Source organism: Nerophis ophidion, linkage group LG14 (genome assembly GCF_033978795.1).
Source record: "Nerophis ophidion isolate RoL-2023_Sa linkage group LG14, RoL_Noph_v1.0, whole genome shotgun sequence".
In the NCBI taxonomy this organism is placed as follows: domain Eukaryota; kingdom Metazoa; phylum Chordata; class Actinopteri; order Syngnathiformes; family Syngnathidae; genus Nerophis; species Nerophis ophidion.
In genome coordinates, this window is record NC_084624.1 from 2,223,785 (window position 1) to 2,242,878 (window position 19,094).

General features: G+C 41.3%; 1 protein-coding gene across 9 annotated transcripts in view; it reads left to right on the forward strand.

The window, feature by feature from the left end:
- Window positions 1–19,094, forward strand: part of LOC133567945 (supervillin-like) — a 120,087-nt gene that overhangs the window by 85,400 nt on the left and 15,593 nt on the right. For all 9 annotated transcript variants that reach the window (XM_061919578.1, XM_061919572.1, XM_061919577.1 and 6 more), the window contains 13 exons: window positions 1,306–1,486; window positions 1,554–1,726; window positions 4,661–4,816; window positions 4,892–5,028; window positions 7,853–8,000; window positions 8,588–8,733; window positions 9,537–9,712; window positions 11,743–11,890; window positions 11,967–12,246; window positions 12,323–12,474; window positions 14,099–14,207; window positions 14,280–14,487; window positions 17,225–17,358. In XM_061919578.1, coding sequence (XP_061775562.1) covers window positions 1,306–1,486; window positions 1,554–1,726; window positions 4,661–4,816; window positions 4,892–5,028; window positions 7,853–8,000; window positions 8,588–8,733; window positions 9,537–9,712; window positions 11,743–11,890; window positions 11,967–12,246; window positions 12,323–12,474; window positions 14,099–14,207; window positions 14,280–14,487; window positions 17,225–17,358 — 2,148 coding nt within the window. The remainder of the gene's footprint in view (window positions 1–1,305; window positions 1,487–1,553; window positions 1,727–4,660; window positions 4,817–4,891; window positions 5,029–7,852; window positions 8,001–8,587; window positions 8,734–9,536; window positions 9,713–11,742; window positions 11,891–11,966; window positions 12,247–12,322; window positions 12,475–14,098; window positions 14,208–14,279; window positions 14,488–17,224; window positions 17,359–19,094) is intronic.

A 19,094-nucleotide genomic window follows, 5' to 3' on the forward strand; every position in this document is an offset into this window, starting at 1 on the left:
TTAGCGCCGCCCTAGTGGCTCTCTGGAGATTTATCAAAAATATATGAAAAATGGAAATGATGAGGGGAAAAAAACATATTTTTTGTTTTAATATGGTTTTTGCAAGAGGAAAAACATGACACAAACCTCCCTAAATGCTATAAAGCACACTGTTTATATTAAACATGCTTCACTGATTCCAGTATTTGGCCAGCGCCGTTTTGTCCTACTCATTTTGGCGGTCCTTGAACTCACCGTAGTTTGTTTACATGACCACTTTCTCCGACTGTCTAAGACATGATTTATTCCACTTCTTTTTTTGGCTCACTTTGTCCACCAAACTTTCAACGTTGTGCATGAATGCACAAAGGTGAGTTTTGTTGACGTTATTGACTTGTGTGGAGTGCTAATCAGACATATTTGCTCACTGCAAGCTAATCAATGCTAACATGCTATTTAGGCTAGCTGTATGTACATATTGCATCATTATTGCTCATTTGTAGATATATTTCAGCTCATTTAGTTTCCTTTAAGTCCTCTTAATTCAATTTATATCTCATGACACACACTGCGAAAACTGAAATCTAAGATGAAATATCTCAAATAAGGCTGATATTTGCTTATTTTCTGTCTGATAAGATAGTTATTCTCACTAAGCAGATTTTATGTTCGAGTGTTTTACTTGTTTTAGGGGTTTTGGTCCTAAATGATGTCAGTAAGATATTACAGCTTGTTGCTGAGATGTGATGACCTATATTGAGTAAAACATGCTTGAAAGTAGAATATCAACTGTTGCAAAGCTGTGTCATCAACACTCACAAGTAGAAAACTACTTTTTTTAAGTAATACTTTCTTATTTCAAGCATGAAAAAAAAAATCATGACGCCGAGCACATATGATGTCAAGATAATGGCACTAGCATTTACTTAATATAAGAATATTTTTCAACACATTGAGCATTTTTTTTCTACCAAGAAAAGTGCACTTGTTATTAGTGAGAATATACTTATTTTAAGGTATTTTTGGCTTCATTGAGGTTAGCTCATTTTACTTGTTTTGAAAAGTCTTGACAAGCCGAATTTTCTTGTTCTATTGGCAGATAATTTTGCTTAGTTCAAGTAAAATACTCCTTTTTCTTGTTTTTAAACACTGACTTTTTGCAGTGCACTATCTGTATGTAATATGGCTTTTGATTTTTTGGTGGCTCCAAGCGGATTTGTTTTTGTATTTTTGGTCCAATATGGCTTTTTCAACACTTTGGGTTGCCGAGCCCTGCTTTATACAAACCGACTAACCAAACTTGCAATGAAACCACATTCTTCTTAGTGGCAGACCTGCAGGAGACCACCCTGACAGTCACAGAGAAGGCGGTGAAGGAAGTGATGAAGCTGGATGACGAGATCTTTACCAAGTTCTATCGCCACGTCACAGACTTCCCTCACATCCCCACTAGGATGGAGCTCAGCGAGGACTTTGACGCCATATTCGGTTCTCAGCAGAGTCCCAAGTGAGCACCTTGGAGAGCCGCCGTGTTGCGCGGCGTCTTGTCCTAACCTGTCTCCAAACTCCACCAGGCTCACGTCGGCCATGGTGCAGCACAAACGCTCGGTGCGTCCCTCCAGGAACGTGCAGGCCTCCAGGAACCCTGTGAAGATGCTGGCCGCCCGGGAGGACATCAGACACCAGTACACCGAGCAAAGGCTGAACGTGGGCCAGCTGGAGAGCAAGAGGATGTCCGCCGAGAATGGTGAGTCATTCCGATATTAACGCTTTTGTTTTCCCATAGAAAATAATTGTACTTAAAATAATCAGTTCCAGGGTCAAACGGCCACCATCACAAAACATCAAGTGAACAGGCAATGTTTGAATATTAACATGGATAACTGTCACACAAGTGTAAAGGGAAGTGAACCACCGTTTAAAGTCAATTGTAAAAACGTGCATACCGTATTTCCTTCAATTGCCACCGGGGCTCTAATTAATTTAAAACCTCTTCTCACTCCGGCGCTTACCAAAGGCATGCGGTAAATTTAGGCCTGCGCTTAAAAATTTGAGTGTGATGTAAGGATACCATCATGAAAAGCACATTTAATTAAAAAAAAACGTTATGATGGTCTTACCTTTACTTATAAATGAAGTCCATGCGCAGCTCCTTTTGATCAAAAGCATCGATAACTTGTTTATAGAAGTCTTCCTTATCTTTCTTCAGTTTTAAAAGTCTCTCTGTCTCGATGGAGATCTTCCTTTATTACCTCCTGCTTCCATTGAAAGTCCAGTTTAGAAAACTGTTTAATTTTAGATATGTAATCCTCCATGTTAAAAGTGCAAGGGAGAGGAAAAAATAAACGATCGCTGCTTGTTGTCACTTCTTCTGCAGCCGAGTAGTCGCAAGAAGGATCACTAGCGCCCTCTACCACCAGGAGGCGGGAGTCATTTAATGACTCATATTTGACACACACAGCTACGGTATATTAATAAAACATAGCTGCTTACTGTTCTTTTTAGCATATTCAATAGCTTGGACCTTAAATCCTACTGAATAGTTCTTAATCTTCTTCCCTTAATGCAATTTCCAATTATTGAAATCAGCCTCTTACATTTTGAAAATGATGACAGGTGAAGTGTCACTCGTGACGTGACGAGTTTGACCCGGCGGAAATTCAAGGCAGGCACATACTATATACCCGGCGACAATTCAAGGAAATACGGTATACCTCTTGCATGTCTTTTTTTCAACATTCTACATTATCGGCGTTGGCGACATACTTGCCAACCCTCCTGATTATCCCGAGAGACTCCTGAATTTCAGTGCCCCTCCCGAAAATCTCCCGGGGCAACCATTCTCCCAAATTTCTCCCGATTTCCACCAGTGTCCTCTCTCACCTGAAAAGGAGACTATTATATATGTCTCCGTTATCCATACTGTAGGTTTATCTATAAGCCAGAAAGTAGGCAGGCACGCAGCTGTTTCTCAGCGTGTGTTTATTCCAGCTGGCACGTTGATACACTGACACACAACATCTGGATTCCCATCATGCTTTGCTTTAAAACTACAGCAAGTAGTAATGTCCAAAAACATAACAGAGACGAAGCAGAAGAACAAAGAAGAGACAAGGCGACGACGAGTAAGAAGAAGAAGTACGCTTGCAAGTTCCAAAATGATTGGAAAAAAATAATAGCGGATCTAACATAATAGTGAGAGTCCAGTCCATAGTGGATCTAACATAATAGTGAGAGTCCAGTCCATAGCGGATCTAACATAATAGTGAGAGTCCAGTCCATAGCGGATCTAACATAATAGTGAGAGTCCAGTCCATAGTGGATCTAACATAATAGTGAGAGTCCAGTCCATAGTGGATCTAACATAATAGTGAGAGTCCAGTCCATAGTGGATCTAACATAATAGTGAGAGTCCAGTCCATAGTGGATCTAACATAATAGTGAGAGTCCAGTCCATAGTGGATCTAACATAATAGTGAGAGTCCAGTCCATAGTGGATCTAACATAATAGTGAGAGTCCAGTCCATAGTGGATCTAACATAATAGTGTGAGAGTCCAGTCCATAGTGGATCTAACATAATAGTGAGAGTCCAGTCCATAGTGGATCTAACATAATAGTGAGAGTCCAGTCCATAGTGGATCTAACATAATAGTGAGAGTCCAGTCCATAGCGGATCTAACATAATAGTGAGAGTCCAGTCCATAGCGGATCTAACATAATAGTGAGAGTCCAGTCCATAGTGGATCTAACATAATAGTGAGAGTCCAGTCCATAGTGGATCTAACATAATAGTGAGAGTCCAGTCCATAGTGGATCTAACATAATAGTGAGAGTCCAGTCCATAGCGGATCTAACATAATAGTGAGAGTCCAGTCCATAGCGGATCTAACATAATAGTGAGAGTCCAGTCCATAGTGGATCTAACATAATAGTGAGAGTCCAGTCCATAGTGGATCTAACATAATAGTGAGAGTCCAGTCCATAGTGGATCTAACATAATAGTGAGAGTCCAGTCCATAGTGGATCTAACATAATAGTGAGAGTCCAGTCCATAGTGGATCTAACATAATAGTGAGAGTCCAGTCCATAGTGGATCTAACATAATAGTGAGAGTCCAGTCCATAGTGGATCTAACATAATAGTGAGAGTCCAGTCCATAGTGGATCTAACATAATAGTGTGAGAGTCCAGTCCATAGTGGATCTAACATAATAGTGAGAGTCCAGTCCATAGTGGATCTAACATAATAGTGAGAGTCCAGTCCATAGTGGGCCAGCAGGGGACCAATCAGGTCAGCAGCGCAGAGATGCACAGGCAAGCGGTCCAACCCGGGTCCTGACTTTCGACAGCCAGCACTTCATCCGTGGCCACCAAACCTGTGCCCCCCCCCCCCTCCACAAGGGATAGGGGGGCAGAGCAGAAATGAAAAGAAACAGCAGATCAACAGGTCTAAAAAGGGGGTCTATTTAAAGGCCAGAGTATACAAATGAGTTTTAAGATGGGACTTAAATGCTTCTACTGAGGCAGCATCTCTGACTGTCACCTGTGTATTACTGCCACTAACAGGACTGAGATGTCACACTATTGACTGTTAAAGACACATCAAGTCCTCTAAATAGATTGTTTGACCTTGGTGGAGGTCCATTCTAATTTATTAAAAGTGTATTGTTCTTCATTCCAGTGACAAAAGCCTCAGAATTGTCGGAGGCTGCCCGGGCCGGTCTGGCCAGTCAGGAGAAGTTGAGCAGTGTGAGTCTACGCAGCGTCAACATCTCAGAGCAGGTGTCCAACAACAGTGCCGTGCCATACAAGAAGATCATGCTGCTGCAGGTCAAAGGTCAGCTTCTCACCATCACCTTGCGCTCAGCCGAGATCCGCATTGAGGCCTCGTTCTCCGCATGGTTCTCCGCAGGCCGTCGTCATGTTCAGACCCGACTAGTCGAGCCAAGAGCTTCGTCACTGAACAGCGGGGATTGTTTCCTGCTGGTGACGCCTGAGCTCTGCTTCGTGTGGATGGGAGAGTTTTCCAATGTCATTGAGAGAGCAAAGGTGACCTATTTTATTCATCATAATTCCACGTTTTTTTACTTTTGGAAAAACATGAACTACATGTAGTGTTAGCGTATCTGGGTTGTTGTGTGGAAATATGGGGAAATAAATACAAAAGTAGACACATTCAGATCAGTTAGAATAATACACAATGTTGGATGTAGAAAACATACAAACCCCTTTTTTATTGAATCACAAATATGGAAACTCCACAACATAGTGAAATTGCAAACAGCTGAAATTATACACAGAGCAAATTATTACCTGCTAGCCAAGAATATCCAACATTTTTTCTCAAAAAAAGAGGTGAAATATCATCTTAGAGAAAAAAGTAAATTAAAACATTTGTAGGCACGTACAACACTTAAGACCTTCAGTATATCAGGATGTGGAATTAAATGATGGAATGGATGACGCAAATAAATCAATCAATCAATCAATCAATGTTTACTTATATAGCCCTAAATCACTAGTGTCTCAAAGGGCTGCACAAACCACTACGACATCCTCGGTAGGCCCACATAAGGGCAAGGAAAACTCACACCCAGTGGGACGTCGGTGACAATGATGACTATGAGAACATGATACTGTGATACTGATGATACTGATGACTATGAGAACATATGAGAACATGATACTGTGAAAGATCAATCCATAATGGATCCAACACAGTCGCGAGAGTCCAGTCCAAAGCGGATCCAACACAGCAGCGAGAGTCCCGTTCACAGCGGAGCCAGCAGGAAACCATCCCAAGCGGAGGCGGATCAGCAGCGCAGAGATGTCCCCAGCCGATACACAGGCGAGCAGTACATGGCCACCGGATCGGACCGGACTCCCTCCACAAAGGAGAGTGGGACATAGAAGAAAAAGAAAAGAAACGGCAGATCAACTGGTCTAAAAAGGGAGTCTATTTAAAGGCTAGAGTATACAAATGAGTTTTAAGGTGAGACTTAAATGCTTCTACTGAGGTAGCATCTCGAACTGTTACCGGGAGGGCATTCCAGAGTACTGGAGCCCGAAATGAAAAAGCTCTACAGCCCGCAGACTTTTTTTGGGCTTTGGGAATCACTAATAAGCCGGAGTCCTTTGAACGCAGATTTCTTGCCGGGACATATGGTACAATACAATCGGCAAGATAGGATGGAGCTAAACCGTGTAGTATTTTATACGTAAGTAGTAAAACCTTAAAGTCACATCTTAAGTGCACAGGAAGCCAGTGCAGGTGAGCCAGTACAGGCGTAATGTGATCAAACTTTCTTGTTCTTGTCAAAAGTCTAGCAGCCGCATTGTGTACCAACTGTAATCTTTTAATGCTAGACATAGGGAGACCCGAAAATAATACGTTACAGTAGTCGAGGCGAGACGTAACAAACGCATGGATAATGATCTCAGCGTCTTTAGTGGACAGAATTGAGCGAATTTTAGCGATATTGCGGAGATGAAAGAAGGCCGTTTTAGTAACGCTTTTAATGTGTGCCTCAAAGGAGAGAGTTGGGTCGAAGATAATACCCAGATTCTTTACCGTGTCGCCTTGTTTAATTGTTTGGTTGTCAAATGTTAGAGTTGTATTAAATAGAGTTCGGTGTCTAGCAGGACCGATAATCAGCATTTCCGTTTTTTTGGCGTTGAGTTGCAAAAAGTTAGCGGACATCCATTGTTTAATTTCATTAAGACACGCCTCCAGCTGACTACAATCCGGCATGTTGGTCAGCTTTAGGGGCATGTAGAGTTGGGTGTCATCAAATCAAACAATGTAGTAATTTAATCCACTTCAAGAAACTCTTCAAACTTAAAGTCTTTACAAAGTAGAAAGAAGAAGAACCACTATGAACATTCTGAATTTTTCTCACCCATCCATTCATTTTCAAGATAATCTTACTAATCTCGCTCACCAGTATTATTCATTTATTTGTATTGTGATTACTTACGGAGTATATTGTGAATACATTGAGAACAGGGAGTGAACAAAAGTTTTAGCAACTGTTATGTAAAGGAAAAGGGGTTAGATTATATAAACTCTGCTTCTTCCTACTCCTTTTCCAACATGTTGAATAGAGAGTGGAAATTGTGAAGTATCATGTTGTATGTTTGCATGTTCCAAATAAACTCAAACTCAAATATTACACTAAATGTTTCAACTGCTGCGAAGTTTGTTCTCCCAGGATGCACACGGACTTTTCCAGGGTAGCAGGTAGGAACATATTTTATAATCAATTAATCCTACACAGCAGAAATGACAGGAACCAAAACAAAAGGAAGTTAAGGCAGAAAACTTAGGACATTAAACATGAAAAACCTCACTGAACTATGGCCTGAAACAAATAGCATTAACAATGGAATCGCATGAAATAAGCAAGACTTACAGTGGCAAGAAAAGAGCAATGACGCCGGGACGAGGAACTGGCAAAGACAGGCTTAAATAATAGTCTCTAATTTAGAGCAGGTGCGTGTCCGAACACCAGTAGCTGGTCAAACTAATGAGTCGCCATGGTAACTAAACATGCAAGGGAGCGCAAACAGGAACTAAAATTGTTCAAAACTAAGACAAAATAACAAAAATATAATCCAGAGCACAGATCATGACATCAACGTGTACAACCATGGGACATTTGAGGAAGAACTACTGTATTACAGTACTTCAGATTATTATAGACCGTAGACTTTATATATTGAATTATATTTTGTTTTATTGCTGCATGAAACAGATAACTGTTTATATTTTTTGGGGGGTGCTGGAGCCTATCCCCGCTGCATTCGGGTGGAAGACGGGGTACATCCTAGACAAGTCGCCACCTCATTATTTTTCTTTATTTATTTGCTGTAGGCAATGGATTTGGCCACTTTCATCCAGACAAAAAAGGACCTCGGCTGCCGGGCCAGCAAGGTGCAGACCATTGAGGAAGCGGTTCACCCACAGAGGCCGGATGCCCACATGTTTTGGACCATTCTAGGAGGACAGACAGCCTATCAACGTAAGATCTGACTACAAACCTAAAATTGTTCTGAAAGTCATGATGTGACTCTATGCTGTATTTGTCAGGTTCAAACACTGATGACATCTATTAGACAGACGAGAAGCAAGGAATTATGCAGAGACAGAGTTAAATTTTGCTCAATTGAGGAGAGACGTGTTTTGGGCTGTTCTCCGGTTACAAATCCCAACTAAACCCTAAAAGTCCAGCCCACGTGCTTCCTCTATTTATTTGAGAAGTCCTTGGTTACTTCACTGAAGCTGTCTCTGAGGGAAGGGGGTAATCTGGACAGCTCCAGTTAGACACAATATATGATTATACAAATGTGCTGACAGTTGTGATATCGCCTTGTCTCTGCTCTGTCTGCGTCACGGTACTCGATGTTCAGCCTTGGCAGTCAGCAGGCCGATTTTGGACACAGACACTTATAGAGACTGGCTTGCAATCTTTTGGATTGCCAGCTTTGCACAGACAAAGAAAAATACAATTTCAGCACAATTGATAATAACTATAGCAACGGCCCTTAAGCATAAAAGTTGTATGATGATGTACACATAATTATTGTAACAGTATTTTTGTGTGATTAGCTGCCGGTCTGCCAGAAGAGGACGAGCATTTTGAGAATGCCATCGTGGAAACTAACTGCATCTTTCGTCTGCTGGATGACAAACTTGTCCCTGATGATGAAGAATGGGGGAAGGTGCCTCGCTGCTGTCTTCTCTCATCCAAAGAGGTCCGACTGTTTAGTATTGTGTTGTAAAACTGTACTATATCATGATGAGAGCTGTTTGAAATATTTTGCCTGGCCTATTTAGATAAATGAGACCACCTACCTACCACGACTATTATTGTCAAAACCTAGTACTGTAGTTCTTCCTGCTGGTTTGAATGTGTTGCTTAGCAACAAAAAGGGGAAAAGCGAGCAACTTCATCGATAAAAACCAAAAGATTTTTCCTGTGCAGTGAGATGTTAGATTCTGTCTGTCAGGTTCAAACACTGATGACATCTATTAAAGAAGCAAGAAATTAAATAGAATTAATTTTGGCTCAATTGAGGAGAGATGTCTGGACTGTACTCTTTGTATAGTCTCACCATGCTCCTAAAGAAAGATTGTACGCCTCCTCTTTTATTTGGACTTTCCCTGATTACATGGCAACAGTGGTTTTCGGAGTTCGTAAACAGCCATCGCCTTTGATTACAAACAGTTCAAAGAAAAGGTCGGCTCAAAGAAAAGGTTGTAAACTAGTTCAAAGAAGAGGTTCTTGGAGGAGAATCAGGTCCTGCTTCCTCTTCGCTTTGTAGATTTCGTGTCAAGACAATATCTTTCTATTGATTACAATACATCAAAGAAACAGAACACCTTCATGTTGCTCCCCAACCTACACAGAGGAGTTTTACAGGCCTTTTGCTTGGTTGGATAGAAGCCAGCTCATGGCCACACAAAGTTGTGTAGTAACTTAGATACAATTATTCTGACTCTGTCATTTAAACATTTGACTAATTGTTTCAATGTTAAAAAAATACATGTGCCACAGGTGCTAGTGTTGGACTTTGGCAGTGAGGTGTACGTCTGGCACGGCAAAGAAGTGACGCTGGCACAGAGGAAGGTGGCCTTCCAGCTGGCCAAACACCTGTGGAACGCCACCTTTGACTACACCTGCTGTGACATCAACCCGCTGGACCCGGGAAGCTGCAACACACTCATTCCCAGGTACTCTACACAACCTGACTCTTAGGTTTTGGTGGGAATGTTGCAGGCCTGGACCCCAGGATGCAGAGGCGGTAGACGATGTGCAGGTAAAATAATACTAAAAATAATAATGGCTTATACTTGAATAGCGCTTTTCTACATGAAGGGCAAAAACAAAAAAATAGTGCAGCAAGGGAAATACACAAAAAGCCCCAAAAAATATAAGAATAATAGGGGAAGCTATGCAATATGAAAGTACGGCTGAATAAACTAAAATATATGCTATGAGATCATCAGTGCCAGTCCTTCCATCCAAAAAAAGCTGAATGCAAGCCTTGAAGATCTGGTTTGGAGTTTTTCCTTGCCTCTGTCACCAAAGTGCTATCTCATGTTGATTTCAGGTGGGGTTTTTTTTTAATTAGGGGTGTTGTAATCACCTTTTTATGCTATACAAGTCCTCTATGAGTGAGATTGGCCGTTACTAACCTCATGTATTAACAGTACTTTTTTATTTCATGTATTATTGGTGAGTAGCAGTGGCAGTTTATCAACGTCGACACAATTATTAAACTGGGCGGGTCTTATTAATGTCCCTGCTCAAACATGCTTCCATCTTCACTTTGAAAACTTTACCAAGCTACCTTGGATCCGGCTACCTTGGAGGCCATCTTGGCAATTAGCATACCTTTTGCCTGGTCCTGCTTGTTCTTACCCAGTGTGTCCTCCAGTCCTCCAGTGGTAATGATACTTGTAAGAAATGTACTTTATTTGCCGCAACGTAGGTGACGATGGATAACTTTGTGGAGCGGCTGGTCCTCTTTGCACATGTAGGTGACCATAAACGGAAATGAGAGAGGGGATGGGCATTAATTGGCATTGGCTAATCATGTACTTTTTCACAAAAATAGACGACACCGAGTTGTGGTTGATCGATCAACGCATGTCTACCCAGAAAGTATGACAGGCTTGCTGTCGGAACTCCCCAATGTGTAAAAAATATAGAAATGAAATGACTATAGAAATAAAATGACTTATTACTCTGATAGTACAAGCACTGGTCTATGCATTCAAATCATACACATCATCATCTCAAATTAGCCTTTGAAGAACTGAAAACAAACAATTTCTACTAATTCCCAACTAATTTAGACAATGCCATTGGATATCTAAAAATCTGGCTCTGTATCATGAGTAGCGGTCCAATTAATCTACCTAATAAAACTAAGTGATCCAAAACCTAAATTGTGGAACGACTGCTTTCTTTAACAGCTCGATACAATATCACAGGGTGATCTCAGTCTAAGGAAAGGAAGACTGTTAGAAGGATACCAATTACCAAGGTCTTTTTTGGGCGGATAAATATTTTATACTTTTCATATGCATCATAGTTTATGGATGTATTGTCTTTATATCCCAGTGAGGTAATCCGTTTTTGGGGGGAGTTGAGGGGATTATTATAATGCGTTCAAGAGTCTTATGGCCCTGAGGGAAGAAGCTGTTACAGAACCTGGATGTTCTGCTACAGAGGCAGCGGAACCGCTTTCTAGAGTCCAGCAGTGTGAACAGTTCTTGGGAGGAGTCTCTGCAGATTTTCTGAGCCCTGGTCAGGCAGCGGCTTTTTGCGATTTCCCGGATAGGAAGAACAGTCCTGATGATCTTTTCAGCCGTCCTCACCACTCTCTGCAGAGTCTTCCATTCCAGACAGAGATGCAGTTGGTCAGTAGGCTCTCTATAGTGCCTCTGTAGAATGTGCTGAGAATGGGGGTAGGGAGCTGTGCTCTTTTCAGCAGACGTAAAAAAAAGTGCATGCGCTGCTGAGCTCTTTTTATACGCGGGAGCGGGTCAGATTCTCAGTTATCTTCACCACCAGGAACTTGAATGAGAAACTAAACGTTTTCTTAGGATGAACAGTCAGTTCAGTTGTGATGGATTCAATACCCTGAAAATACAATGAACTGGTTAATTGAGAATATTCTTTAAAGTAGAGCTGGAGAGTTTTAAACAGGTTAGAGGCGAGAGTCTTCCTCATCTTTGTGAACATTCCTCCTCAGGAGAGGCCAAGGCCGACCCGACTGGGCCATATTTGGCAGGCTGACAGAGCACAACGAGACCGTCTTGTTCAAAGAGAAGTTTGTGGACTGGACCGAAGTGAAACCTCCGTCGCCAACAGAAGGCAGCGAGCTTGTTCCGGAACAGCAGGTTGGCATCAAAAATTGTTAGTGCATAAAAGCAGGGGTAAAGGCTTAGTCAAGGTTTGTTTATATCTTTTTCCCAGAAAGCCACAGCGCGAGAATGCCGGCCGTACGACACCAACTTGATGCTGCCGCTCCTCCAGTCGTCCGTGGCCAGCGTCCTGGACGGCGTCAACGTCGGCCGTGGACATGGCTCAGTGGAGACGCAGGACCGCATGAGGACTCAGGAGATAAGCACCGTTTCCGTGGACGTGTGGCACATCCTAGAGTTTGACTACAGCCGCATACCACGCCAGAGCATGGGACAGTTCCACGAGGGGGACGCATACGTGGTCAAGTGGAAGTTCATGATTAGCACGTCCGGTGAGTTGCACCTCTGACACTCTGTCCTGGGTTTTTAACCCAATGTCGATTTATTGGAGGTGTTTTTGCGGCCCAGTGGGACGCAGACACAACCCAGAGGTGAGGAGCACAGGACCTGGCAGGGAGCAGTGTTGTTATTTTTTCTGGCAAGGCCGATATTCTACCATCAGCGAAAAAGGAACGTCGGCGTTGATGACGGTGGAGCTGGACCAAGAGAGAGGGGCTCAGGTATTAAATATGAAGCAGGACGCAGACAAAAAGCTGCACCCACAAAATTGTAGAAAAAATATTTAAATTTCTATATATTAGCCACACCAGACTATATGACTGCAAATATGAGTTACATAGATAGTAGGGCTGTGGGGAAAAATCGATTCAAATTTGAATTGCGATTCTCACATTGTGCGATTCAGAATCGATTCGTATTTATTAAAAAGAAATTGATTTTTGGGGGGATTTAAAAAAAATTTTTTTAATCAATCCAACATAACAATACAAAGCAATACCACAACAATGCAATCCAATTCCAGAAGCAAAGCTGAGCCAGCAACACTCAGAACTGCAATAAACAGCAATTGAGAGGAGACACAAACACCACACAGAACAAACCAAAAGTAGTGAATATTATCAACAACAGTATCAATATTAGTTATCATTTCAGCATAGCAGTGATTAAAAATCCCTCATTGACATTATCATTAGACATTTATAAAAATAATCAAAAAGAACAATAGTGTCACAGTGGCTTACACTTGCATGGCATCTCATAAGCTGGACAACACACTGTGTCCAATGTTTTCACAAAGATCAAATAAGTCATATTTTTGCTTCCTTTAATAGTTCAAACAAATTGACATTATTGCAATCAGTTGATAGAACATTGTCCTTTACAATTATAAAAGCTTTTTCATCGGGAAAAAAATCGTTTTTGAATCGAGAATCGTGTTGAATAAAAAAAAAAAATCGATTTTGAATCGAATTGTGACCCCAAGAATCGATATTGAATTGAATCGTGGGACACCCAAAGATTTGCAGCCCTAATAAATAGTCAGGTTTTTTTTTTGGTGTGGTGTTCGGATCTGTGGGACCTATTTTCATTTTTTATTAAAATAAAAAATATACAATTATATAATTTTTCTAACTGAGACTCACTGACTTTGGCTCATTTTCTGTCAAGAACATATATTAGAATAAATATATAAAGACCACACACCATACACCCCCCCCTACACATTTCTATTACATTTAAGATGTCCGGGGGCTAATAGAAGTGTGGAAATTGATGTTCTGTGTTCCACATGCTAAAGATCCATCTGGATTCATCAACTTAACCCTAAATATTTCTTCACAAAAAAATAAATCTTTAACATCAATATTTATGGAACATGTCCACAAAAAATCTAGCTGTCAACACTGAATATTGCATTGTTGTATTTCTTTTCACACTTTATCAACTTATATTCATATTTTGTTGAAGTATTATTCAATAAATATATTTATAAAGGATTTTTGAATTGTTGCTATTTTTAGAATATTTAAAAAAGATCTCACGTCCCCCTTGACATACCTTCAAGTACCCCCAGGGGTACACGTACCCCCATTTGAGAACCACTGGCCTAAAGACTATAAGGACTTGGCACAAATGTATTACTGCTCTGCTTTAAATATAAAATCCCAAGTGAAAATAAATGAAAAACTCCGTCATTGATACTTTGTTGCTGGTAGCCACCAAGCAATGGTGTTAAATTGTGTTCTTGTGCGTTAACAAGGTCCAAGTGCAGCAGGGAAAAGAGCCTCCATGTTTCCTGCAGTGCTTCAATGGTGTTAAATTGTGTTCTTGTGTGTTAACAAGGTCCAAGTGCAGCAGGGAAAAGAGCCTCCATGTTTCCTGCAGTGCTTCAATGGCGGCATGATCGTCCACGCCGGCAAGCGGGAAGAGGAGGAGGAGGAGAACATCCAAAGTAACCTGATGTTTCCGTCTAACAGTCCTGAATGGATTTAATTGTGCCGGTCCCACTGGTTTACCTGCTCAGGTGAGTGGCGTCTGTACTGCGTGCGGGGGGAGATGGCAGCCGAGGGCCACCTTGTGGAGGTGGCGTGTCACTGCAGCAGCCTGCGCTCACGAGCCTCCATGATCCTGCTGAGCGGCAACCAGGCTGTCATCTACCTGTGGCACGGATGCAAGACACAGCCGCACAGCCGCGCCGTGGCCAACATGGCCGCCCTGAGGATCAAAGAACGGTGCCTTAGCTTTGTGTTGGCTTTTTTACACATAATGAGACCCTTAAATGCCCCAAACCGGGGGTCGGGAATCTTCTATGCTGAGACAGCCATGAAAGCCAAATATTTATTTCCGTGAGAGCCATACAATAATTTTTAGCTCTGAATGCAAGCATTTTTAATGAAGACCAACATTTTTGGAGTATATTAAGCCTCTTATGTAGGGATGGTATAGCTCGAGTGGCTGGGCCAGCAACTTGAGGGTTCCAGGTTCGATCCCCGCTTACGCTGCCGTTGTGTCCTTGGGCAAGACACTTTACCTCCCAGTGCCAACCACACTGCTTTAAATGTAACGGACATATTGGCTTTCACTATGTAAAGCGCCTGTGATGAGGTGGCAACTTGTCCAGGGTGTACCCCGCCTTCCGCTCGATTGTAGGCTCCAGCACCCCCCGTGACCCCAAGGGAATAAACGGTAGACAACGGATGGATGGATATGTAAAGCGCTTTGAGTCACTCGAGAAAAGCGCTATATAAATATAATTCACTTCACTAATTCTTTTTAACAACATTATTATTATGAAGCTAACCAATAATAAATAAAGTACTTCTTACTCTCAATGCAACTTCTTGAAGAGGTGTGGTAGAAACAGATGGTTGGATTGAAATGCATGAGAAAGTTTTATATTTTTCTAACATTATTTTGAATGTGATTAGCAGTGGGATTATTCATTTCTTAAAGTGTTAAGCAACGTCAGCTAAGATGGATCTGAGAGCCAGATGCAGTCTTCAAAAGAGCCACATCTGGTCCAGAGCCATAGGTTCCCTACCTCTGCCCCAAACGGTCTTGTATCACATGTTGGTAGTTTTTGAACATCAAAGTCCATCTAGGAAGAGGTCCAACAATAATTTGCATTGTGTGTAGACACTGGATTTTAGACGGTTGACAAGTATTTTGTGAATAAGCGGTAGAAAATGGATGGATGGATGGATGTCCTACTGGGAACATGACTTTTTGTGTGTCTGTAGCTTTAATGCTAATAAGCTGGGTTTGTCAACAATGGTCTACATCTCCAAGTATTTTGTTTTAGTATGTCCTACTGGGAACATGACTTTTTGTGTGTCTGTAGCTTTAATGCTAATGAGCTGGGTTAGTCAACAATGGTCTACATCTCCAATAAGCACTATTGGGAAATGTATCCACTTTTTACATATACAGTACATCCACAAAGTATTCACAGTGCTTTACTTTTTTCCACATTTTGTTACGTTACAGCTTTATTCCCCCCCAAAAAAAAAATGTCCTCAAAATTCTACACACAACACCCCATAATGTAAAATGTTTTTTTTGGGGGGGGGGGGACAAAAGTGAGAAAGCACATGTACATGTGTATTAACAATCTCAGCTCAATACTTTGTAGATGCAACTTTGAAAGCAATTACAAAAAGTATTTTTCAGATTTCTCCAAAGATCGGATTCAAGTCTGGGTCCCGGCTGGGCAGCTTAAGAACATTTACAGAGTTGTCCTGAAGCCATTCCTTTAATATCTTGGCTGTGTGCTTTCGGTCATTGTCATGCTGAAAGATAAACCGTAGTCCCTGTCTGAGTTTAAAAGCACTCTGGAGCAAATTTTCTTCCAGGATGTCTCTGGAAAAAATTACTGTATTCATCTTTCCCTCTATCCTGATAAGTGTCCCAGTTCCTGCCGCTGAAAAACATCCCCCCAGCATGATGCTGCCACCACCATGCTTCACTGTAGAACATACATGCCAACCCTAGCAAGTCCTGAATTTCAGTGCCCCTCCCGAAAATCTCCCGGGAAACTATTCTCACAAATTTCCCACGATTTCTACCCGGACAATAATATTGGGCGCGTGCTTTTAGCGTCCTCTCTCACCTCAAACCGTCACCCTTTAACGGTCGCAAGTATTTTTTTATAGATATACACACACACACACACACACACCCAGCGGGCCTTTTGAATATCTCCCTAACGCTGAGGTCTCAAGGTAGGCAAGTATGCTGAAGGGATGGAATTGGCCTGCTGATGATTTCCTCCAAACATGACATCTGGCCTTCACGCCAAACACCTCAATCTTTGTCTTATCAGACCAAAGAATGTTGTCTCTCCTGGTCTGAGAGCCTTTCAGGTGCATGTTTGCAAACACTACAAATTCTCTCTCACTCTTTGTCGCCATGACTGTCAGTTCTTGGTTCTTCTGCTTCGTCTCCTTCTTGTTGTGTGCAGCTGTGCTCTCTCCAAAAGCCGTAGATGTTGTAACATGACATGCTGTTTAATTGGAGGAAAAGCGGACGTGACGACAGGCTGTTCTCACCCTGGAGGAGCGTGCCTTAAGTCTGGCTGGAAATAGGGAGATATTCAGGAGAATGTTTGTCTCAGGAGATTTTCAAGAGAGGCACTGACATTCGGGAGTCTCCCTTAAAATTCATGAGGGTTGGCCAGTTTTCCGATAAGTAGCAGAGCCCCTGGCTTTATTTCAAGATTTTTAATGAAGCCTGCTTTTTAAAACTTTGTCCATTAAAATTTGCATATTCATAGGCGAGCGTTGTCTCTTCAAAGTGGAATAAACAAGTGAGGAAGAGAATATATTGTTCTCATGTTTCACTCTAGTGATAAGTATTAGAGTTAAAACTCAACTCAAATGTCACCTCTGCATTATTGGGGCATTTAAAAGACTAATAAGAAAATAAAAGTATGTACTTTGATGCAAAGTAGTGAACTTGTGTCCTGCTCAGGTGTCCTCTGGAAGCTGGTCTTCACAGCAGCAGCAATGTCAGCATCCATGAGTGCGATGAGGGCGTGGAACCTCCGGGCTTCTGGGAGGCTCTGGGCCGCAAGGACAGGAAGGCCTATGACTGCATGCTGCAAGGTAAAACAGGTCAACCTCCACATCAAACTCATGCTTTTCTGCACCGGGACCACAAAAGTGTCTTCAGATTGACTGGGAACAATATCCAGTTGTATACTTTGTGGTCGTCTACAGCAGTGGTTCTCAAATGGGGGTACTTGAAGGTATGCCAAGGGGGACGTCAGATTTTCTAAAAATAGCAACAATTCAAAAATCCTTTATAAATATATTTATTGAATAATACGTCAACAAAATATGAATGTAAGTTGATAAAGTGTGAAAAGAAATACAACAATGCAATATTCAGTGTTGACAGCTAGATTTTTTGTGGACATGTTCCATAAATATTGATGTTAAAGATTTCTTTGTCTGTGAAGAAATGTTTAGAAGTAAGTTGATGAATCCAGATGGATCTCTATTACAATCCCCAAAGAGGGCACTTTAAGTTGATGATTACTTCTATGTGGAGAAATCTGCATTTATCATTGAATCTCTTGTTTATTTTTTAACAAGTTTTTAGTTATTTTTATATCTTTTTTTCCAAATAGTTGAAGAAAGACCACTACAAATGAGCAATATTTTGCACTGTTATACAATTTAATAAATCAGAAACTGATGACATAGTGCTGTATTTTACTTCTTTATCTCTTTTTTTCAACCAAAAATGCTTTGCTCTGATCAGGGGGTACTTGAATGAAAAACATGTTCCCAGGGGGTACATCACTGAAAAAAGGTTGAGAACCACTGCCTTATGACTTACAGAATACACAATGTTTCGTTTGTCATTGCATCCAAAAAAGTACAACAGAACTTGTTTACAGCAAATGCGTCCAAGACAAAGAAACATCAAAATGACAGGACCGGGAGGCTCATAGGTTGCCTCAAAAAGTACTATATAGGAAAAGGAAAAACAAGAGGAAAGAGGTAGAGAAAAAAAATCTCTACTTAATCCCAAACAAATTGGCACTTGTTACGACATAGAAAACCTGAGACTTGCAAGAGGGATGGGGGGGGGGTAACTTCTGGCCCCAACAGGTGGCGCTGCTTTGTTGTTTGGCCCACCCACATTTTGGAGCTAAAAGTGGGTGTTGTAAAATGTACTCATTAGAAAACAAGCCTAAAATCACTAATGTGTGTATTTACCTGTAGACATGATTTTTAGGTCCACAACTATGAAATAAGTGCCAATGTTGTCAGTATTAGAAGTGTCCTTTAAGAGTCAAGCATTAGAAGTGTCCTTTAAGAGTCAAGCATTAGAAGTGTCCTTTAGGAGTCAAGCATTAGAAGTGTCCTTTAAGAGTCAAGCATTAGAAGTGTCCTTTAAGAGTCAAGCATTAGAAGTGTCCTTTAAGAGTCAAGCATTAGAAGTGTCCTTTAGGAGTCAAGCATTAGAAGTGTCCTTTAAGAGTCAAGCATTAGAAGTGTCCTTTAAGAGTCAAGCATTAGAAGTGTCCTTTAAGAGTCAAGCATTAGAAGTGTCCTTTAAGAGTCAAGCATTAGAAGTGTCCTTTAGGAGTCAAGCATTAGAAGTGTCCTTTAGGAGTCAAGCATTAGAAGTGTCCTTTAAGAGTCAAGCATTAGAAGTGTCCTTTAGGAGTCAAGCATTAGAAGTGTCCTTTAAGAGTCAAGCATTAGAAGTGTCCTTTAAGAGTCAAGCATTAGAAGTGTCCTTTAAGAGTCAAGCATTAGAAGTGTCCTTTAAGAGTCAAGCATTAGAAGTGTCCTTTAGGAGTCAAGCATTAGAAGTGTCCTTTAAG